This window comes from Wyeomyia smithii, chromosome 3 (genome assembly GCF_029784165.1).
Source record: "Wyeomyia smithii strain HCP4-BCI-WySm-NY-G18 chromosome 3, ASM2978416v1, whole genome shotgun sequence".
NCBI classification, from domain to species: domain Eukaryota; kingdom Metazoa; phylum Arthropoda; class Insecta; order Diptera; family Culicidae; genus Wyeomyia; species Wyeomyia smithii.
The window spans coordinates 165,207,231-165,232,177 of record NC_073696.1 but is presented as its reverse complement, the minus strand read 5'-3'; the positions used below and the strand labels follow the sequence as shown (position 1 = coordinate 165,232,177).

Sequence of the window (24,947 nt, the reverse complement as noted above, 5' to 3'; positions counted from 1 at the left end):
ATGCCTCGCTATTGTGGTGGCCTAAAACAAAAGAAAGGTCAACGCAGAACAAGCTTGGCAAATTGCAAAGGCTAATTTGTAATGCAATTACAGGAGTAATAAAAAGTGCTCCGTCAAAAGCCTTAGATGCAATTCTGCATCTATTACCACTCCACCAGGTAGTACAACTAGAGGCGGAAAAAAGTGCATTGAGACTAACACGCCTTAAAAAAGTACCTGATGGAGATCAGACAGGCCAGCTGGCAATCCTCAAACATTTCCAGTTGAGCAAACATATACCAGGTATCAAAGACTGGATGAATACAGAAGCAAACTTCGAAATACCTTCCAAAATCATAGAGACCGAACGGGAAGTTTGGGAACAAGGTGGCCCGAATATCCGACAAGGCTCTGTCGTCTTTTACACAGATGACTCAAAAATGAGTGATTCAACCGGAGCAGGTAAAAATGGTCCTGGGATAAGTATCTCGATACCTACAGTGTTCCAGGCCGAAATATTTGCAATTTATGAATGTGTACAAGTCTGTTTGGCTAGGAAATACAGGCATGCTAACATATGCATTTTTTCTGATAGCCAATGAGCACTTAAAGCACTAAAAGCCTTCACATGTACCTCTAAGCTAGTATGAGAATGCATCCTTTCACTGAAACAAGTGGCAGAAAGGAACCAAGTATGGTTATACTGGGTTCCTGGTCACTGCGGAGTGGAAGGCAATGAAAAAGCCGATACGTTAGCTAGACAGGGGTCATGTACCGATTTCATTGGCCCAGAGCCGTTCTGTGGGGTGTCATCAAGCGCCTTGAAAGCAGAATTGAAAACCTGGGAACATAGGACTGTACAAGAGAACTGGATATGCTCAGTAGGGCTACGCCAATCTGAACGCTTTATAAAATTAAGCGTGAAGAAAAGCCAGCAATTGCTTAGTTTAAATAAAAAGGGACCAAGACAATTACTGGACTGTTTACAGGACATTGTCCAAGTAAGCATCACCTAAAACAAATTGGTCAGTCAGATGACGAAATTTGTCGTCTCTGCGGGTTCGAATGTGAAACCGCAGAACATTTGCTCTGCCACTGCAGTGCACTAATACAGCACAGAATAAGAGCCTTTGGAAAAGGAACTTTGGAGCCTTTTGAGGTCTGATCTGCGAATCCTAATGAGGTAATACATTTCATACAAAATTCAGTGCCTGATTGGGAGAAAGGGTGCGATATGACAACGACGATCACTTCCATCAATAGTGATATGTCTGCCAAGAGTACCTAAACTAAAGAAGAGGTATACCACGAAAGATCAAAATAAAGGTCGCAGTGGTCCAAATCTTGCAAAAAAACTCCTCTATCTCCGTACACTCAGTGCTAAACTGAGGAGCATTATCTGCCTTTATGAACGACGGAATACCAAAGCTCCCGAACATAATTGCCAGTTCTCTTACCGCATCAGTTGCTGTAGTAGTCTCCATTTCGCAAACCTCGATGAATCGGGAATAATAATCGATCACCACGAGCAGGTTCTGTCCTTCCGGAAATGGATCGAAGAAATCGATAGCCAATGTGTGCCAACGATATGACGGAAGTTGGCTGCAAGTCATTACTTCCGGTGTATCCGGTGCTGCTACAAGAGTACAACCTCTACAGCCTTTTACGTAGCTCTCGACATCGCCGTCCATTTTCGGCCACCACACGTTTGACCTTAAATGATTCTTCATCATCGTTATTCCCGAGTGACCATCATGAGCAGCAGACAGCACTCTAGTACGTAGAGATTTCGGAATTACAATCCGATCACCACTGAGCAGAACATCTTTAAACTGACACAGTTCATTTTTCACCAGCCGATATTCAATTGGCAAGCTATCTACGTCATTGAGCAGGAAATCCAATTTTGATTTCAGAATCCGACACAGAAGCCTCTTTAATCTCTTTCCACGTAAGTGCCGTACAAGAGCCGACATAGTTGCTTTTTGAACTATTATCTCTTCATTAGCGTCAAATGGTTTGGGAGCTTGTACCGCTAGACGGGAAAAAGAATCAGCTACATTTTCTTTACCAGCAATATGTATCACCCTATAGTCAAAAGTTTGTAACCTCAAAACCCAGCGTTTGATTCGCGCGCCCGGCTTGGAGCGGATTGCAAACAAAAACGCTAATGCTTTGCAATCAGTCAGGATATCGAACGATCTCCCTAGTAAATAGAACTGAAAACGTTCTACTGCCCAGACTATAGCCAGCGCCTCCTTTTCAGTCTGGCAGTATCTACGCTCAGTTTCGGTCAACAATTTGGAGGCGAAACTTACTACACGATGCTCGTTATGCTGGTTGAATTGGACTAGTAATGCCCCTAGCCCATGCGGACTTGCATCAGCAATGACAGCTGTTCGGTCTTCTAATCTATAGAATCCTAGATTTTGAACATTGGTCAAAACCGATATGATCTCGTTGAAAGCATCGTTTTGTTCCTTTGACCAATCGAATTTGACATCTTTTGCTAACAATTTTCGTAGTGGTTGATCTATAGTGGCTAAATTCGGTATGAATTTGTTCATGTAGTTGGCTAAACCGAGGAAGCTGCGAAGCTCCTGGTCATTTTTAGGTTCACGGAATGATAACAAAGCTCGCATCTTCGTATCTGAAGGTCGGATCCCTGTTCTGGAGATTCTGAGTCCCAGGAGAGCCACATATCGATTTTTCAAACGAGTTGTCTGCAACAATTCATACTTTGTAAGGATTTGCTGAGTTATAAATAAAACTAGTGATAGTGAAATAATTAAAGCCAACTTTATAAACTAAAAACCGTTACATTACCTCATTGAGTCGTGTGTCATGCTCGTCCATGTTTTTTCCTTCGACCACATCCTCACACCCGGCTAGAATCTCATCCATAACCTTTTGATAGTTTTCGGCTCAATGATGTCACGTCGAAGAAGCTCGTCTAACTTCTTGTTGACAGCTGCTTCCAATAGAAGAGGTAGCGGCGCATAGGTTGAAACACAGGAGCCATATCCGGATTGATGTGAATGAATGCTTCAACATCCTTGATAATCGAGAATGGCTGTGGTTTATTGTCGACCTGATTAATATTCAATCCGACTTTGAGGATTCCTAAGCACTTTGCCGTAGTGTCACCAAAGAGGCAACGCTGTCCACCTTCGACAACTAGAAATTCAGCCCGAGTCGTCTTCTTACTAATCCCTATCTCCGCCACAAAAGTTAGTAAAATCTTCAACGGATCGTTGCTTCCGTATGCCTTTAAAATGCTGGTGCATACTTCCGTTTCTCCTTTAGGTTCAACCAGGCTGGCGTCGGACGGTTAAGTATTACGTCGGGGAGTGGCTTTTGTGCGTGATGCACCCTCTTTACTCTTATAACCTCCTAGCTAACTACCTGGAGACTGGTAATTAGCTACCACTGGCGTGTTGGTGGTTGACCCGCCACACACGTTGCAGCTTCAGGATAATCTGAGAGGCGGCCGCACAGACCGCGTTTCAGATGTCCGGGTCGTCGCACATCCTCCGGATTAGATTGTCCGGAGTAGTGCCAGGCCCGCTCACAGCCATCATGTCGCTCCTCGCTCTTACGAAACGGGGGCATACGAAAAAGACATGCTCAGCAGTCTCCTCATCCTCCATGCACTCGGGACACATGGGGGACCCCGCGTGTCCGAACCTGTGCAGATATTGCCCAAAACAACCATGGCCTGACAGGATTTGTGTCAGGTGGAAGTTCACTTCACCATGTCGTCTCCCGACCCTGCCGGATATCTCCGGTATGAGTCGGTGCGTCCACCTGCCCTTTGTGGAGTTGGACCATTCCCGCTGCCAGCGGAGCATCGACAATGACCTTCTGGTACCTTGTATGCCCCTTGTGTCACGTTGGTCGAAACACTCTCTGTCCTCCTTGATGGCGATGCTGATAGGCATCATGCCGGACAAGACACAGATTTCATCGTATGACACGTACGCACTCGCAACTCTCAGGCACATGAGCCTGTAGGTACTTTCCAGTTTACCACGGTAACTGTTAGTACCTAGCGCTCTGGATCACACTGGCCCATCATACCTAAGTATGGACGAAACCACGCTGGCAAGAAGTCTTCGCTTGCTGCCATAAACCGCTGAGCTATTGGACATCATACGAGATAGCGCTGCAATAGCCGATAAGGCCCTTTTACAGGCATAGTCGACGTGACTCCCGAACGTGAGCTTGTCGTCCACCATAACTCCCAAGAGCTTCAGGGATCGCTTCGAGGTGATGGTGCAGTCTCCGACTCTGACCACCGCCTGTTGCTCCGATTTTCGGTTGTTCACAACCGTGACCTCCGTCTTATCTTGCGCGAGCTCCAGTTTCCTGGAGCGCATCCAGTCCTCGACCTTGCGTATACAGTGCGCGGCCGTCAACTCGACCTCCTCGATAGACTTGCCGTAAACCTCCAGCGTTATGTCGTCTGCAAAGCCGACAATCACAACCCCTACAGAAAAAACTTGAGTTTCAACACTCCGTCATACATGACATTCCACAACACCGGACCCAGGATAGAACCTTGCGAAACTCCTGCGGTAATTGGGACGCACTTCTGACCCTCCTCCGTGTCGTAAACAAGTACTCGAATCTGGAAATAATTTTGTCACACGACTTTACTAAGGGAGCTCGATGCAGGTGCCAGCCCGATGGTCCAGATGGTCTATATTGCTACAGTTGTAGCAGGCTCTATCTGTATTGGATCTCATCGATGAGCCTTTGTGGTTCGCAAATCGTTCCTTCGGTGGACCTACGCGACAAATCTTCTGAGGTGGCTCATTCAATTCCTCGATTTGTTGATTCACGCCCTCCAATGATATTTCAAGAACTTCAATTTCGGCAAATGGCAAGTCTTTAAGCATAATCCTTTTTCTGACCTCGTGAATTGCACCCTTCTACAACCGCTTCGGTAAGGTAAATTTTCGTTATTATTTCTTCGATGTCACCTCCGTAGCGCTCGAAACCACATTCCGAAACTTGTTGCTTCAGCCGGATTATAAAATCGGCAAATCTCTCTCCAGATTTTTGTTTGAGCTGGCGGAGCTTGCGACGTTATGATGTTATTTGGTGCCGCGGCTCAAAGAATTCATACAGTTTGTGGACCGCGGCATCGTGGTGTAGTGGGCCACCTAGATTCAATAGTTTCGCCTTCATAACCTGCTGATCCGTTTTGCCATAAGCCGCGAAATAGCATCCCAAAAATTCCTTCCATGATCTCCACTCTTTTGCCAACTTGCCTGTCGCAACCTGGTTGCACCTGAAAGGTGGCACCGGGCGTGAATCTTCCATCTGAAAGTGGAATATACACCAACACCTATTAGCAAACCCTTTCAAATAGGTTATCTACGCATCAATATCGTTTCAAAACAACAACGAAAACCATCCCGTTTTCGTTTGCTCGTGGAAAATTCTGCTAATTTTCGCATTTTCTACTTCTTTTAAAAAATTAAGCCGTCTTGGAAAATCCTGTCGATTTTCGCCATTTTGAATCGAACTTTCCGATACCACATGGAAAATCCCTAGGATTTTCGCCCATTCTGAAACGGTCAACTGAATTCCCGAAAAACCCTTTTCGACTTTTATATCTGGGTTCTTATTAATAATAAGACCCTTATTATTTTAACACTATCACCTTATTTAGGGGTTTCGATCCCAGGAAACAAGACAGCTTACCTAGGCTTTAAACCGCCGAAAGTAGACACCAGCAAACGTTGAATCCAAATGGAATTTCAAAATATAACTCCGGGGAGATAGATGATGGGGGTCTTCAACTTGGCACGATAAAAAACACTATTCGGTTTGAGGTATGAAACAGAATTCAGAGCTGGAGACCAGCTCCAGATCGTTTTATTATTGTCACACATTTTTGGACAGTGTTGCCGTTTAGGTGACATTTATCACACGGTGTACACTGAAAAAAAATATATATGTATAAAACCCACTGCTCGAAAAGCAGGGGTATAACCTCTTCCCCCTTTAAAACTAAATTTTTCTGTCCTACATTATATTCGAAATTATATTGAATAATAATAATTGAGTTACGAATTTTTCGATCAGCCTTAGCCGTAAATAAAAGTTAGGAAAATTATTAGTTTATGAAATCCGGATCGGCCTTCACAGTTCGAAGGCGTTTGGATCGCCTGGGCCTGGCCATCGCCGGCTCCTGGGTTTCTGCTTTTCGCTTCTTTTTGTTGACATCTTGTTCTGCAAAGCCCCTGAAAGGCTGCTCGTCATCGCTGTCTCCCCTCGAAGCCTTTAAGGAAACGTTTAAGTTCGGCCGGACGCAATTATCCGGAGTATCTACCCTCAGTTGGTTTCAGTGGGCTAGCGTGTTTACGCTTCCAACTGCAACCTTCATCACGATCATTATCTTCGGCAGAGTCGCTCTCAAGACCTATTCCCCTCCATTCGCTCATAATCTCTTCTAGAACACCCTCTTGCGGGCGCCATGGCTGACCAACGAATTTAACATAGTTCCTTCTCATGTTTTTCAGTTTGAAACACTTGCGCTTAATGTGTCCCTTGACACCGCAAAAGTCTGTTGTTGTTGTCCAAATACCATTCTGAAGGTTTATACCCTCTTCCTCTTTGGTTAGTAGGTTGGAACCTAACTCCTAGCCTCTCTTTCACGCTGCCCCTCTGATTGCCAAATCGATTAGCTGGGTGTCCAAATCTAGTCATTCTTGATCCTCTGTTCTAACTGTAGGACGAACCCGGATTAGCCATCGTACTGTGTGATGCAATCCTACCTTGGTCCTGCGCAATCGTTGAAGTAGTTCCAAAACTCTTAGCGTTGCTGTCCGCCATTTCCCAAGTAGTCAGGAACCGTTCAGTCGCCTCTAGGGTGTTCATGTTTTTATTTATTAGTTTTTTTCGTAAACCCGTACCACGAACCCCCGAAATAATTCTATCTATAATTGCCGCGTCTTTAAAGTTGCCAAATGAGCAAAATTCTGCTTGGAGTTTCAAGGCGAGAACAAAATCTTCTAAGGATTCAGTCGGTTGTTGAACTCGGTTGTCAAATTATAATCTTGGAATCAAGTCAGATTCCACTTTATCGAAACGAGCCTTCAATTTGCTTATGATCTCGTCATAAGTCGTAGAATGGAGCTGGCCATTTGAAAATATTAATTTCATTTCTGTGTACACGGCAGGCTCAGATAATGCAATGAAATGCCCTTTCCTGTCCGCTTCCGGTACTTTGTTTACTATGAAAAAATAATTCAACCGTTCAGCCTGTGAAGGAATTTCCTTTACGGAACGGTTCTATGGTTATGCCTATTTGAGCCATTTAGGCCAAGGATATCAGAATATTTATAATAATGCAAAGGTATTTATTAAAAATAAATCAAATAGCAGCTTAATATCTGAGAAAGAACAAAAAAAAAACTCGAAAATATCTAAATTAAATATTCAAAAATGTTTAGAGTATTTCAGAAAAATAAAAAAAATTGTTAAAAATAATTTAGAAAAAAATTCTAGTTGTTTAAAAAAAAATATTTAAATTAAATATTATGAAAATATTTAAAAAAATACTTATAAAAATATTTAAGCAAAAAAAATTTTTTTTAAAAAAATCTCAAATTTAAGTTTTGTTAAAATTCAATAGTAAAAAAATTATTCTTCCTACCTTACACACGTGGTTTTCTTTTTGTATTATTGAAGCCAGTAAGTCGCTGCCGTGTGTCCTTTACTTCTATCCTTTGTGCCACCCTTTGGCGTCAATGACCCTTGCCGTTATTATCTGGTGTCTCCTTGTTCCTTAGGCTTTATTCCTTTGTTTCTTAGGCTTTGTTCCTTTGTTCCTTAGGATTTGTTTCTTGGGCTTTGTTCCCTTGGCTTTTCTTGCGTCTTTACCAGTCCTAACACAAAGAACAAAATGCTATTAGTTTTGAATTATTTTTTATATTGTGCTGAAACGCAAGTTCAATTGAATGCAACAAAAGGGTACACGAAGAATGTGTTAAATTTTAACATACAATATGGTCGACTGTTGTCGACTTCACCCTATATGACCCCTACCCGACCGAGAAGAACAAAATGGCCACAAATAATTTCGACCGCGTGTCGAAAATCCACTTCATAACCGAGATCACTTAATTAGCATCCGAAACGCACAGAATAATTAGTTTTCCAGCCTATTACTGTATTTCACACTGCAGAATAACCACTCTATGGTTTTGTTTCTTGCCTTGCAGCGGAACACTTGATGCGCACTACCAAACAGTAAGAATTATGGAACTCCTGTTGTACTCCAACCAGAAATTTATCACTAATTTCCACGGAATTTTCCACGGAATTTTATCACTAATTTCCACGGAATTTTATCACTAATTTCACTTTTTTCCTTCGTCGCCAGCTTTTATATCTGGGTTCTTATCAATTATAAGACCCTTATTATTTTAACACTATCACCTTATTTAGGGGTTTCGACCCCAGGAAACAAGACAGCTTGCCTAAGCTTTAAACCGCCGAAAGTAGACACCAGCAAACGTTGAATCTAAATGGAATTTCCAAATATAACTCCGGGGAGATAGATAATGGGGGTCTTCAACTTGGCACGATAAAAAATACTATTTAGTTTGAGGTATGAAACAAAACTCAGAGCTGGAGACCAGCTCCAGGTCGTTTTATTATTGTTTATTGTTGGGTTTATTATTTCGACAGTGTTGTCGTTCAGGTGTACACTGAAAAAAATATATAAAACCCACTGCTCGAAAAGCAGGGGTATAACATCGACGTTCGCAACAACTCGGGGAAATACTTCTTATTCCCGCTTTCCTCCAGAAAGAAAAACATCCGACACTACGGCCCGCATGCTTCAAGAATTCTCAGAATTCGACACACGCCACTGCCGTAATGTCGTGCTAGAAATTATCTCGCCAAAAAAACTCTAGCCAGAGGAAATTTTCCTCATAACTTAAACGCTGAACATTCTCGCGACAGGCATTTGTCGCCTTTTCTAGATTTTCACAAATCCTTTATGCTTACCATGTTATTTTTCGCAATAGAATCCCTACAAGTCGCCAGGTTGTAGTAACGCGTCCTTTGCTTGTCGTCTCACGCACGAATCCCTTCTGATACTGATTCTCAAATCCTCTTCGCTATCCTCTCACTACTACACTCTCATTTATTCAAATTATATTAATAGGAAAGGTAACTGGTATTTCATCGAAGCAAAGATCATCGGATAAAGGTATGACTAATATACTACAAGTGTCATATATGCCTATTGATCGGGATAGCTCCAAACGGCCAAATTATATCAATACTAACGAAAGGCCGAAATATTAATTGGTTACGAAAGGCCGAACTTGTTTTGTGACATTTCTTAAGCAACATCAAATGATTGATTATTAAAATGGAGACTCGCCATAATACACAACTAGTTATTTTCGTTGAACATTCTACTTACAATCCATATCAATGCGGCTACACATTACATTTTTTGTACGCGAAAAATGCCCAATGAATCAAACCTGATAATGTGTCAACCCATTCACAAAGTTACTCAAATACAAACAAGCGATATTCACAAAATTAACTGTAAAATTAAATTTATTCCAGTTTTGGCTTTATTGTTTTGTGTTCAGTCTACAATGCAGTACAATATTATTTGTATTATAATGTAGTATGAATAATTCAAATGTTCGATCGCAGACAGACGTTCAAGCTGAGTTCCAAACTTGTGTAAACTTCATAGTTTTGACTATAATAATAACTAGCAATACGCAACCAGATAGCGCTACCAGTGACGCAAGTCTTGTATACCTGCAAAAAAAAATTGTAGTAATAAGGTCACCATGCGGCGCTAGTGTACAAGTAATTCATAACGTCTGCCTGTTTTATTTATTCTCATCATCATTCAATTTGCAAGAAATTGTTGAAAATTCTCGATTCGGCCGTTTGTTATTTCAGTCGTTTTAAATTCGGCCTTCTGTGATTCGGCCGTTTGTAGGTAAACCTTATTAATTCGACTTGTATCAAAGATGACTAGAACAAGATACCTGACTTCCAGTTTTTTCATACATTTTGCCCAAGACACCTTTACAACATTTAGTGCTGCCATCTGATAATTTAAATGCGCATAAAACTGTGGTTATTAGCAAAATCGATTTATCGTGCATAATCCTCCAGATGAAAATGAAAACTAGATGGCTACACCGTATGAGGATATTAAAAATTAGATGGCCGCACCGTGTCTATAGTGTTGATATGTCACCGTTTGTGGCAGAACACACAATAAAAATTCTGAATAAATATTAGTAAATAATTAATTCATCACAAACCCAACCCCCCCCCCCTATTAAAAAAAAGATGGCCGCACCGTGTAAGGATATTGAAAATCAGGTGGCAGGACCATACAAGGATATTGGAAAAAGTTGCTTCACCTTTCGCCACCATGGGGTTGTTCTATAATTACGTAAGCAAATAAGGGGGGAGGGGGTGTGTGCAATTTTCTTACGTTATCTTACAAGGGGAGGAGGGGGTGAATTGATTATCATACGTAAAGCGTCGTACGCAGTTGAAAAGAAAAGAGGTTCACGAAATTTAGCCCTTTTTACCAAACGGAATTTTGACAGCTGAGAATGCTTCACAGTAACAATATCTGACGTTAGTGAGCGCATGATTTTTGCTTTTGTTTTCTAGAACACTTTTTTTTTTCCTCATCAATAGTTTATTTGACACGGCACAAATACAATTCAATGTTTAACGGCGCCAATTATATCTGGTAGCTTACTTTCTAAAGTATCTTAATAACTAAAAGCAAATTTTTTATCCTCGCTGCCGACTACGAGCTGAAACTAAATCTAACTTAAGCTAGAATGTTTTGCATGAAAAGCACTGATTTGTTGTTTAATGGTTTTCCATCGCCATAGGTAAGCAGCATATTGAATATGTTCCGCTGCTGGGCCAAGATATTACGGACTGGCATATTGGGTTGTCTCCCTCGGGGCCTGAGAGTATCGTGCGGGTCTAGTTGCTGTTTCCGGATCCGGGGTCTTAACGTGTTCTTGTCGTTTGGTTGGATGTAGGCGGAAGGGGATAGGACTAAACTGGGGCGTGGATGGATTTCAGGAAAACGTATATAAGGGACATGTAGGATAGGTCACGGCTCGCCAAGACATCACGAACAGGAACAGCCGGCTGCCTACCTTCGGCCTGCAGGGAAGCTATTAATCTAGACCTGGCGTCACGGTGTACAGGGCATGACCAAACAACGTGCTCTATGTCGTGATAACCTTCACCACAGGCACAGATACCACCTTCCCCGAGCCCAACACGACGGAGATGCGCGTCAAATCTATAGTGATTGGACATAAGCCGGGACATCACGCAAATGAAATCCCGACTTACATCCAACCCCTTGAACCACGGGTTCGTCGATACCTTGGGGATTATGGAATGTAACCACCTTCCCAGTTCCCCCTTGGTCCAAGAATTTTGCCAACTGATGATCCTATTCTGACGTTCAAATGCGAAAAATTCATTAAAGGCAATTGGTCTTTCATAAATATCACCGTTTGTTGCGCCCACCTTAGCCAAAAAGTCCGCTTTCTCATTACCCGGTATCGAGCAGTGAGAAGGGACCCACGCTAAGGTAATCTGAGTAGATTTTTCGGATAAAGCACTCAGATGTTCCCGTATTTTCCCCAGGAAATACGGAGAGTGCTTAACATCTTTCATCGATCGGAGAGCCTCAATGGAACTGAGACTGTCCGTAAAGATGAAATAATGGTCCGTGGGCATTTTTTCGATAATCCCTAGGGTGTACTGAATTGCAGCTAATTCTGCGACGTAAACAGAAGCAGGATTATCGAGCTTATGGGAGACGGTTAAATTGTTATTGAAGATACCGAAGCCAGTGGACCCATCAAGAAGTGATCCGTCAGTGTAGTACATATTGTCGCAGTTGATGTTTCGATATTTATTGGAAAAAATTTTGGGGATCTGCTGCACGCGTAAATGATCCGGGATTCCACGAGTTTCTTCTATCATGGATGTATCGAAAAACACAGTAGAATCAGAAGTATTTGATAAGTCGACACGATTTGGAATATTTGAAGAAGGGTTAATATTTTGGGACATGTGATTGAAATACAATGTCATAAAACGGGTTTGAGAATTAAGTTCGATTAACCTTTCAAAATTTTCAATCACGGGACGGTTCAAGACCTCACATTTGATAAGAATACGAGAAGACAGGCTCCAGAAGCGGTTTTTCAATGGTAGTACTCCAGCTAAGACCTCCAAACTCATCGTATGGGTCGACTGCATGCAACCTAAGGCGATACGCAAACAACGATATTGTATTCGCTCCAGTTTGATCAAATGTGTGTTTGCTGCGGAGCGGAAGCAGAAACACCCGTATTCAATAACAGACAATATCGTTGTTTGGTAAAGCCTTATAAGGTCTCCTGGGTGGGCTCCCCACCATTGTCCGGTTATTGTACGAAGAAAATTCACTCTTTGTTGACATTTTTTCATCAGATACCTCACGTGACAACCCCAGGTGCCTTTAGAGTCGAACCAGACACCAAGATATTTGTGTACCAAAACCTGAGAAATCGTTTTACCCATTAATTGTGTTTGAAGTTGAGCAGGTTCATGCTTCCTAGAAAAAACTACTATCTCAGTCTTCTCCGGAGAGAATTCGATACCTAGCTGTAAAGCCCAAGCAGACAAATTGTCCAAGGTATCTTGCAATGGTTCTTGCAAATCGGCAGCTTTGGCTCCTGTAACAGAGATTACACTGTCGTCTGCAAGTTGTCTTATCGTGCATGAGTTTGCCAGACATTCGTCGATGTCATTTACATAAAAGTTGTAAAGAAGGGGGCTTAAACATGAGCCCTGGGGAAGACCCATGTAGCTAATGCGAAAAGTTGCCAAATCGCCGTGCGTAAAATGCATGTGCTTTTCGGACAACAAATTGTGCAAAAAATTGTTCAAAATTGGAGAAAATCCTTGTCGGTGAAGTTTACCCGAAAGAATGTCAATAGAAACGGAATCAAAAGCCCCCTTAATGTCCAAGAACGCAGACGCCATTTGTTCTTTGCGAGCATACGCTAGCTGAATATCTGTTGAAAGCAACGCAAGACAATCATTCGTCCCTTTGGCACGGCGGAAGCCAAATTGAGTATCTGATAGTAGACCATTTGATTCGACCCAATGGTCTAAACGACGGAGTATAATTTTTTCCATCAATTTCCGGATACAGGATAGCATTGCAATCGGCTTATAAGAGTTGTGATCAGAAGCTGGTTTCCCTGGTTTTTGGATGGCGATCACCTTCACTTGCCTCCAATTCTGCGGTACAATATTTTGCTCCAGGAACTTATTGAACAAGTTCAACAAGCGCCTCTTGGCATTGCCGGGTAGATTCTTCAACAAGTTGAATTTGATTCTATCTAACCCAGGCGCGTTATTGTTACAGGACAGGAGGGCAACTGAAAATTCTGCCATCGTAAAAGGTGATTCAATTGCGTCGTGGCCCGGAGACGCATCGCGAACAATATTTTGCTCAGGAACAGAGTCCGGACATACTTTCCTGGCAAAATCAAATATCCACCTACTTGAAGACTCCTCGCTTTCGTTGACCGTTACGCGATTCCGCATTCTTCGGGCTGTGTTCCAAAGAGAGCTTATTGATGTCTCCCTCGACGTCTCGTTTACGAACCGACGCCAATATCCGCGTTTCTTTGCCTTAGTCAAGCTTTTAAACTTGGTATCAAGCTCCGAATAACGTTTAAAGTCGTCGGCATCGTCTGTATCCCGGAAGGTCAGATACGCGTCGGATCTTTGCGTGTAGACATCGGAGCACTCTTGGTCCCACCACGGAGTGGGAGGCCGTTCTTTGATCGTTACGCCGGGATATTTCTTCGTTTGGGCTTGCAACGCGGCGTCGAGAATCAAGCCCGCGAGGAGGTTGTATTCTTCAAGTGGTGGATGATGTTGAATCGACTCGACCGCTTTTGAAATCATTTCCTCGTATAACTTCCAATCGACATTCTGTGTGAGGTCATACGGAATGTCAATTGGTCGCATGCGAGTTGACCCGTTATTAATTGAAATAAGAATAGGCAAATGGTCGCTACCGTGAGGATCAAGGATTACCTTCCATGTGCAATCCAACCGTAGCGACGTCGAACATAAGGATAGATCCAAAGCGCTTGGGCGCGCTGGAGGTTTCGGGATACGTGTCATTTCACCGTTGTTTAAAATAGTTGTCGAAGTCATCGCAAAGGTTATAGATTAAAGAGGAGCGGTTATCATTGTATGGGGAACCCCAAGCCACGCCATGAGAGTTGAAGTCTCCCAAAATCAAACGTGGCGAGGGAAGAAGTTCTATTAAATCAAAGAGCAGCCGTTGCCCAACCTGTGCTCTGGGAGGAATATATATTGAGGCAATACAAAGCTCTTTACCTTGTATTGTCATTTGACATGCGACAACTTCGATGCCTGGAATCGAGGGGAGGTTAATACGATAGAAAGAATAGCACTTTTTAATCCCTAAAAGTACTCCTCCATATGGGGTGTCTCGATCAAGGCGAATAATATTAAAATCATGGAAGTTGAGATCAATATTTGAAGTAAGCCAAGTTTCACAAAGGGAAAATGCATCGCATTTGTTTTTATTTATCAAAACTTTAAACGAATCAATTTTTGGTAAAATACTTCTACAATTCCACTGTAAGACAGAGATAGAATCCTTCATATACGCAGTTGAATTAGGCATCGAAGGATACAATCGCTGCAAGGAGGGGCCATTGGGCAGTCAACTGCTTCAAAAATGATCTAACTGTTGGGAGGAATGCTGTAAGAAAAATTTTAATTGGATCGGGTACATTGAAATTTTCAAAAATCCAGTCCACAATGTCAGAAAATTTCACTAATCCAGAGTTTGTTTCATCAACTGGATGTGCAAAAGGAACAACTGGGGTTTTAGATGTTCCTGGCAGTGCTGGGAACTCCTTCTGGGACTTTAAATTTGCAAGCTCAGGAGGAGTTTGCTTCGGTTTTTCCGCAGCACTGTTTGGTTTGTTCGTACTTTTCATTACACTTTGGGAAATCTTAGGACCTTTACGGGGAAGTTTAGGAGAAGAAACATTTTTCCTCTTCCTAGACTCCCCAGGATTGGCATAAGATGTTCCCGCTGATGAATCGTCAGAATCGGTTTCATCAGAGGGCAACAGATCAAAGGGGTTCGATGTTATGGTAGAAGTGGTCACGGTCTTCTTCAGCATCTCAGCGTAAGAACGCTTTGAACGCTCCTTAAGTGACCGCTTGATTTTATCTCTGCGCTGCATGTACACCGGGCATGTGGAGAGCTCATGCTGGTTTTCCCCACAGTGAATACATTTTTCAGCATTAACACTGCAAGAAACTTCCGCATGAGTCTCCCCACACTTGCTACATCGTGCCTTATTGCAGCAGTAGGCGGCTGTGTGGCCTAACTGCTTGCAATTGGTGCAATTCATAACACGGGGTACATACAATCGCACAGGCAGACGAACCCGGTCGATCGAGACGTGGCTAGGGAGTGCAGATCCGGCAAACGTAACGCGAAACGAGTCTGACGGAGTGTAAACTTTTTTACCGCCGACGAGAGACATGGACCGCAATTGCTTACAATCCAAAATCTTCGCCTGTGTTTCGGTATTTTTGAAGCAACCGGTTGCGCTTTTTAGGATACACTCGACAGACAGACTCGAATCGGTTATGACACCGTCGATCTCCACGTCTCGTGCGGGTATGTAGACGCGATACTCGCGTGTGAAGAGCTCAGAGCAAGCGATAGCATTGGCCTGTGCCAGATCACTGACCACGACACGGAGCTTGTTAGGTCGGACCTTGGAAATTTCGGTCACGGCCTTGTACCCCTTCGTCAGGTCTTTAGCAATTTGCAGTATGTTTAAACGCTTTGAATTCACTCCTGCCTTTGGACGAAAATAAACAGTATAGCTGCCCTGTTGAGATCCGTCCGGGTTAAGCCTGGGGCGAGGGGGGACTGGAGAATGAACAGGGGAGGGGGTAACAGAAGGGTCAGGGTCAGGGGGGTTCGGGGATGGTGGCACGGGAGGCGAGGGATCTATATCCATTGCGCTAAATGTAGCGCACTAGCGCACTAGCGCCGACAAGAACACGTACCTCTTTACTTCTTCCTTCCAGCAGTGGTTGTCCGATCGTTCGAAGCTGCACCCAAAGCAGCCAGCAGCACCAGTACAGCAGCACCAATACAGCCACCAGCAGTGAGCCGGGTGTGAGATCACTCAGCACAGCGACACGGACTCGACTGTCAACTGATGGGCTTGGATTAAAAAGATCTATTCACGGTGCACAGATCAAAACTGCAGCTGGCATTTTGCACCAATACAGCCAAAGTTGTGAGCCGGGTACAGAACGTATCGACACAACTCACAATCTAGTTGACCTTTAGCGCGAATAATACACTCTTTTGTTTGGCTATTCGTACACACGGACCGGATTGTAATAGAACGACCACTTTGCACGTCCGTTTCTGTCGAGTGTTCGACGCGGAATGATTCTAGAACACTTGAACACACTTGTTTACCAAACGTGATCTGGTGTGAGAGCAGGGATGCCAGGTAAGTTTTCATGGTGCGCGAAAAAATGTCTTCCTACCCGAAGGCTGAAATAACTGTCGAGCAAAAAAAATCGGGTCATTATCACATATTTTTCAATGTCTTCACATGTTTTCTCCAATGCACAATGGTCCAGAAACCAAATTTGGGGGGAAATTCGGGTCTAGAGCTCTATAGCAACATTTTAGAGAAAAACTTTTTTCTACAAAGTTGTTACATATGATAAAGCGCTTATTGAAAAATTATCAAAAATTAGGGTGACCAACATTTTCGATGCAATCAAGTATCTAACTTTTTTATCTTTGTAGATAGAAGAAAAATTTGTTCTACAATGTTAAAGCTCCATTAATTTTAGGTAACTTAAAAAAAAGTTTTTTTCTATCTTTGAAAACAACCGATTTATATTGAAAAAACATATTTTACGCTCTAACTTTTTTTTTCAAGTTTCATCTCAAAACTGTCTTTGAACGACTTTTAGAGCTTTTTAAGAGAAACAATTTGCAATGCTGACATCGTAAATATCTCAATTTTACTCAAAGTTATTAATATTTTTCATCAAAAAATATGCGTTTTTTATTTGTATGTCATTCTTTTTGGGGCAAACATAAAAAATATCTCTTGGTCTCATTTTGAAGGGCATACTTGACTCTATAAATGGAGGAACTTTTAGTAATATGTTATTTTTTAAATTTGAGTAAATTCAATTTAAAACAAGACGAAAATTTCAATAATTTTATTCATTATGCATATAAAAGCACCCAGATTTATTTTTTGGTATTTTTTCTTATAACTAGATGTAATTACCTTTAATTTGACCCAAATAGATCGAAAATCGATCAACTGGTTCAAAAGTTATGATTTTTTTTAAATAAAATACATCGAATATAGCCGTTTTTTATGGTCACCTTATTTCGAAGCTGGTCTCCTCAACAACCCAACGAAACAATGCGGGTTTGATTATTTCCAACATAGATGCATCCCTGCGATTTTGAGCACAATTGAAGCACTTTGCGTGACCAACTTCGAAATTGGGTGATCATAAAAAATGACTGTGTTCGATGTATTTAATTTAAAAAAAAAATCATAACTTTTGAACCAGTTGATCGATTTTCAATCTTTTTGGGTCAAATTAAAGGTAATTACGTCTTGTTATAAGAAAAAATACCAAAAAATAAATCTGGGTGCTTTTATATGCATAATGTATAAAATTATTGAAATTTTCGGCTTGTTAAAAACTCAAATTACTCAAATTCAAAAAATAACGTATTTCTAAAAGTTTCTCCATTTATAGAGTCAAGTATGCCCTTCAAAATGAGACCAAGAGATATTTTTTACGTTTGCCCCAAAAAGAATGACATATAAATGAAAAACGCATATTTTTTGATGAAAAATATTAATAACTTTGAGTAAAATTGAGATATTTACGATGTCAGCATTGCAAATTGTTTCTCTTAAAAAGCTCTTAAAGTCGTTCAAAGACAGTTTTGAGATGAAACTTGAAAAAAAAAGTTAGAGCGTAAAATATGTTTTTTCAATATAAATCGGTTGTTTTCAAAGATAGAGAAAAACTTTTTTTACAAAGTTACTTAAAATTAATGTAGCAATAACATTGTAGAACAAATTTTTCTTCTATCTATAAAGGTAAAAAAGTTAGATACTTGATTGCATCGAAAATGTTGGTCACCCTAATTTTTTATAATTTTTCAATGAGCGCTTTATCATATGTAACAACTTTGTAGAAGTAAGTTTTTCTTTAAAATGTTGCTATAGATTTCTAGACCCAAATTTCGCCCTAAATTTGGTTTCTGGACCATTGTGCAATGTCTTCACTTTGTTGTCACAAAAATGAATGTCTTCATCGTACACTCAAAATATACTTCACGTTATTATTACGTGGAAGTTCCTATACTTGTTCATTTTCTCTCATTTTGCATGATTTATGCGACAAATATAACATCTACGTGAAAATCTCATGCATACCATGGTTAATCACGTACCATCTACGTGAACGTGACAACGTCAAATAGGATGTATCGCGTGAATTCTCTGTGCGAAAATAACCAGAAATCAAAATGGCGAAGCTGTTGTCTGGTTCTGAACATAAAACTGAATTTCTGGATGGCTTGCAAATAAGTGAATTTTCGAAAAATCCTAATAAACTCGAGACTTGAGTTTACAGGTTTCACACAGCTTCAGTTCAAAGGTGGAAGAGTTACCTGAACTAAAACAGCTGCAGCGGACAATAACAATCTCCGGCGAATGTCGTAATATTTATCAGTTTTCATGTTGTTTTATTCATTTACGAATTGATGAATTTGCATACCTGAGTGATTTATTGGGCAACATATTTTGATAATTTCTAAAACCCGTTTCCTAGCTCATTAAAATTAGAGAAATGAATGTAAATTGTACATTTCCTAAAACGTGATTGCAATCAGATATCCAAATGTGAAACTCACATAAAATGCATGCATTTACTGAATAAGTTTCAAAAGATAATTCATCTCACCATGTCATGATGAACTCAAATGACAATCACGTAGAATCTACTAGAAAGCGATAGTAGAAAATATTCACGTAACTTTTCCGGTAACTATAACGTGAAAAATATTTTGAATGTAGGCTAAATGTCTTCCAATCTGGCATCGCTAGGTGTGAGACGACCAACCAACTGCCTGACTCTTTCAGTACCTGAATAATGTCAGTGCTCATTATTCTGTGCATGAACAAGTTTCATTTTGCTTCACAGCAGTGTTCACAGCAAGTGAACTTTGTTTTCCCTTTCGGTTTATGATATATTTTTAGCTGCGTACTATTACACTAAATTTTTATTGCTGGAAACCAGCAAAATTTTGCTGACATTCATGCTGACATACATGCTGGAAAATCAGCTATGATATCAGCAAATCTTCTCGCTGAAACGATCAGCAAATCGAAACGTCAAATTTTTGACACCATTTTGCTGAAAATCAGTTGTTTGAATAAATTGCTGCCTGTTCAGCATTTGAGCATTTGACACGAGCCTTTGGCATCCCTTCACACCAAAATCTGACAAGAATTTTCAGCAAAAAATAATACTGAAAAAAATCAGTAAAAATATTCTTGCTGATTATCAGCATTCAGAATTCTGTTTGCCGGAAATCAGCAAATTGCTGGTAATTGCTGAATTTCTGGCAACTCCATCCGTCAAACAGTCAGAACAATCGCCATTTGGTACTAAAAAATTAACAAAACTATAGAGAAATAGAAATGAGCTTATAAGCGTATGTACCATGGATGTGGAATTTTAAAAAAGCATTGCATGCGCTTGAATAGAATAATTGTGATATAAAGAATATGTGTGATAAGTTAATTTTCAGTCTTTTCTAGGATTTTGGGAATATGGGCAATATAGGTTATGGTTATGTCGATGGGCTACAAAGACATTTAGAAGTTCATATCGATAATTTAGATTTAAAGTCAGATAACTTTAAAATAAATATTCGTATTGTAAAACATTTATTTTAATAAAATAACAAAAAACAAAAGAACATTCTGTGTGTTGTCTAACTTTTGCTGAGATACATCAGCAAATTCATGTCAAATCACCCCTTTTGCATCACGCCATGTTTCAAGGGCTAACATCTCAACATATGTGTAAACGAGATAGCATATCACCGCTTCTTTTCATACATCTTTATCTTACTGCTGACAGTGGGCACAACTTAATTTGAGTCCAGGACATGAGTTCATTGTCGTTCACTGTTACTCGGTATAGGGATGCCAAAGGCTCGTGTCAAATGCTCAAATGCTGAACAGGTAGCAATTTATTCAAACAACTGATTTTCAGCAAAATGGTGTCAAAAATTTGACGCTTCGATTTGCTGATCGTTTCATTGAGAAGGTTTGCTGATATCATAGCTGATTTTCAAGAATAAAAATTCAATGTGAGTGTACGCTGCATACTACAACAAGAGTAAAGGTTACTAGTTTAGTGCTAGGACAGGACGTGACAAGAGAAACCAAAAATCACCCAAAGTTCTGTCAAAGCGAAAGCCCTCTCTGATTGGTCGATTTTATTAAGCGCACTGTTAAATTTTATTATTCGGTGCGGTTGACTGTGCTGCGAAAACTATCGATATTTTTTTTATAAATATCGATATTTTTTGTTTACATTGTTTTTGCTTACCAAGTGAATGAACAGCTTTTGGTCTAACAATTTTTTGAAACTTTTTCATACACTAGACTGTGTAATGTATAAAAATCAACATTCGAAATGTTATTCATGTTTTTGAAACTACGCATGATGGACAATAGCAGATTCATTTCATGAGAAGCAAGAGGAATCCGAAATGAGTTGAAATTATGGCTAGTTTAAATAAATTTAACATATATCTTTAAATTAACTGTAGATTTAATGTACTAGCATTATCAAATGAATTAATAAAAATTGAAATCCAGAACTTGGAAAATCCTTGATATTGATATTTTCTTTGTTAAACATTTTTGTAAACACTGTCAAGCGTGGGCCGAAAAATCACAATGTTTTATGAGGGTAATTTTGAACGAAAAGAAGAATAACTAGAAGCCACTTGTCACGTCCTGTCCTAGGTTTAGTGTTATTCCCCGTACTCGAAAACCCCTAGGCGGCATCCATAAAGTACGACACGCATATAGGAAGGAGAGAGGGTTAAGAAAATTGTGACGATTTGTGACGTAGGGGAGAGGGGGGTATGTGTGACATCACATGAAAAATATTTAAAAATAAAAAATTTACTGGAAAAATTATTTAGTTTACCTCCTTTTTATTCACAACCTTTTGATTAATAATCAAAATAAAGCTAATTAGTCAAAAACAATAATAGCAAAGAAAATTCTGCTGAAACTGATTGCTTCAAGGCATCAGCAGAAAGTCGAGATTCCCCAAATGGGCCTGACGCAGTGATGCCACATTTTCATTTGTACTGGGAGCTGCAAAAACGCTGTTCATTTGTACTATTTCCGACAAGTTTGTTCAAGTTTATCAAAGTTTTATAGCGCTTTATACAGCCAAAACAGCGCTATAAAACTTTGATTAAACCAGTTTTGTTACTTGGGTTGTATCGTTACTAATTCTGTTACAAAGTATGATCCAATCTTTTCTAGCCATTTGAAAAATCTGTACTTATCCGTACTTTTTCACAAAAACTGTACAGTACAGAATCTGTACCGAAAAACCGAAAAAACCTTTTTCCAGGAAAAATTGTAGAATTTGCAACAACGGTCTGACGAGCTCGAAATGATGCATACAAATTACATGGATATGAAAGAAGCGTCCACATATCTAAGGCTACTGAATCATAACCGAAGAGGTTATTTTCCTTTTTTTGTTAATTTTTCTTGGGACATTAAATAAAGTACTTCGAATCGTAATTTGACCATATGTTTATTTGATAAAAACTCCGTAGCCAACTGTGTTTTATTTGTAATTTTAATGTTATCCCGAACATCCTTATTTTATTTTCTACATAGTGAAAATTTATGCACCATGAAGAATGTAACCTGATGGGCTACACTTCAGACTACGCCATACAACTCACGCAATAATGACTACCGTTTGTTTAGACCTTTCACCTGAACTAACCGTCGTTCAATACTTCTCTGCACCTTCAAGTGCGGCAGGGTAGACACAGTCATTTATACTCACCACTACTAATGCGACGCCTCGCGTAAAAATGACATTTTTGGTTCAAACTTTCTGCTGAACAAAACCGATGTCCGCGAGAGAAAACATTCATTACACACCACCTCTCTTTAGTGTCTGGTAATCTTCAGAGCTTTCGTAGTGCAAATGAAAACGAGCAAATTCATTCATTATTTCTGTCAATGTGGTGGAATTCTTCCGTCGATGTATAGTTTCATTCAAACCTCTACACCCATTTTGTTCATTCTAAAACTTGAACCTCGCATAGTCCGCATAGTATACGTTTGTCTTCTTACGCGCTGCTTTCTTTTTAGTTTAAAATTTTAACATCGTCAAAGGAAACGCTTTAGCATTGAACTAAGATTTGATAAACAAAGATAGGTTTTTTACTCATGCGAAAAGCTTAGAGGCAAAAAGATCATAAACATAATTTTAATTATCGTTGGACAAAACCTGAATGATACTGACATTGCATATCACAACGCCATCCGTCGAGTGAACTTTTCTAGTTCTTCGACGGATCAAGAGTTATTTACGACTGAAACCGATCATTGAGAATCATGATGTGATAAATGTGGATAAAGATTTCCTCTATGAAATGATGCAGATATCATTATTCTACGAGAAAATTATCTGAAAACTCGCGGTCATAATAGAACCGTAGAATTTCTTTGCCAAATAGATAAATGTAGAAAGATAAAAGTTTTCGAAACTGTTATCGCGATACTGTTGCTGACTGAACAGGTAGCCCACTTGGTCACGCGTCACCTCTGGTGTTAACGTACAAGACAATTGCTAGCGCTAGATTCCAACTTACAACGACTGACTAGTTAGGTCGGTATTGAACCTCGAGACCTACTGGCTGGCACTTTTGGGCTGGATACTTACGGTTTAATTTTGACGTTGGACTAACGTCTATATCGAAGTTAGGCACCTGAATTTGAAAATCTAGTAATTCAACCAGGGAAAACCAGGGAAAAGTGGTCAGGTTTTGAGCGCTTATATATCAGTCATTTCTTTTCAGAATTTCGAGGTTTTGGCATCAACCGATCAGAAATTCTTTTACGGTTGAATTTATGTAACAAAAATAACCTATTGTCGAGATACACTATTGAAAAATTGATAAATCACATCGATTGTCTAAATCATACCGAGCAACCAATCACCACCTCTCTTCACAAGCACAGTCGACACTAACGGATACAACCGATCTGACTTTGTAAACAGTCTCGCAGCTTTCAACCAATAGCGAGCTCGCTTTCGGTAGTTGCAACAGGTGTTTCAACACCGTTTTATAATGCTTCTTTTATCATTACCACTGAACAGATTCTAAACACCAATGGCTTGATTGATAGGGGAAATATTGCGCAAGATTGTCATATAATAATTTAAATATGTTTTCGATACTAAACTAGTTAAAAGTTGTGTTAAAAGTCGTGCACATTCAACCAATCACAAGCTCGCTTCTCCTTTGCTCGCGGATGGATTTTTGCTCTGGGCTATATAATAGCCTGCGTCGTCTCATAGCAGCCATCGGTTAACAAGTGGAAGGCCACTAGAACGGTCCTGATTTATCAGCAGAGGTGGCTGATTCCAGTGGCGGAACTGAGCTGCAGCAGAACCAGAGCGGTGGTATCAGGCATCAGCGGCGGTGGTAGTGGGCAGCTGCATTTCTTCATTCAGTTCGGTTCTCCTTCGATCTGAGTTGGACCCCACCAGCGGTAATCCAATTCAGATATCGTTGGGTAAAAACAGCCAGAAACTGCACGAGCCAGCACCGCCACTAGGAAAGCTACCTCCATTTAGTGTGTGTGCAGTGTGAACATATAGCGTATGTGCATCTGCATAGCTATGACATTTGCGATAATAGTGATGATAGCTAACCAACCCATGTGTATTGATAGCTAGAGCTGTTGCTAGCTATAGCGTGTGTAAAGCAGGTATTAGACGAAGAAAATATCTGCTATTTTTGGTACGGATTTTATTTTGTGCAAATAAAATTCGTACCAAAAATAGCAAATGTTTGCTTCGTCTAATACCTGCTTAAGACATAGCATGTGTAGCATATTATGGCTATTGCGTGTGTATCCAGCGTGTGTACGGATAGTTATAGCGTGTGTGTGGATAGCTGCTGCGTGTGTAATGATTAGTTATAGCGTTTGTATGGGTAGTAATAGCACATGGTTGGATAGCTTATGCGATAGTTGTATCGGATATATGGATAGGAATAGCGTGTGTATAGATAGCTTTAGCATGTGTGTATAAAAAGCTACAGCGTGTGTATAAATAGTTTTTACGTGTGTATAGATAGTTATAGAATGTGTGTGGATAACTATAGCGGGTGTTTATCGAAGATTATTATTGTTATTAAAAATATTAAAACGTCTTAGCGAACACAGTTGTGAATTTGATTTTACAGCAGCGATTTTAACTTCTTCACTCAGTCTTAATTCATCGAGGAAAAATTACTGCCTATGAATGATCAACACTTATTTACTAGAAATTTCATTTAGATCAAAACAGGTTCTTTTGAGTATCATAAAATATTGGTAAAGAGAGTTGCAAGTTTTCTCAATGAGCATTCATTAAATTTTCGTTTTTGTTTCTCGGTGCGCGGTTTTGATTTTGTTTCTCGCACACAGAGAAAGAAAAAACTTGTCGCT

General features: G+C 40.2%; 1 protein-coding gene across 6 annotated transcripts in view; it reads left to right on the top strand.

Annotated features, from left to right (window-relative positions):
* The window catches only part of LOC129730678 (3-phosphoinositide-dependent protein kinase 1), a 114,090-nt gene that overhangs the window by 57,620 nt on the left and 31,523 nt on the right, over positions 1–24,947 (top strand). Inside the window, exon 3 of one of the 6 annotated variants that reach the window (XM_055690208.1) lies at positions 16,189–16,625. The exons of the other annotated variants lie outside the window; for them this stretch is intronic. Within the exon in view, the coding sequence (XP_055546183.1) occupies positions 16,619–16,625 (7 nt within the window). The 5' untranslated portion in view covers positions 16,189–16,618. The remainder of the gene's footprint in view (positions 1–16,188; positions 16,626–24,947) is intronic. 6 annotated transcript variants of the gene reach the window in all.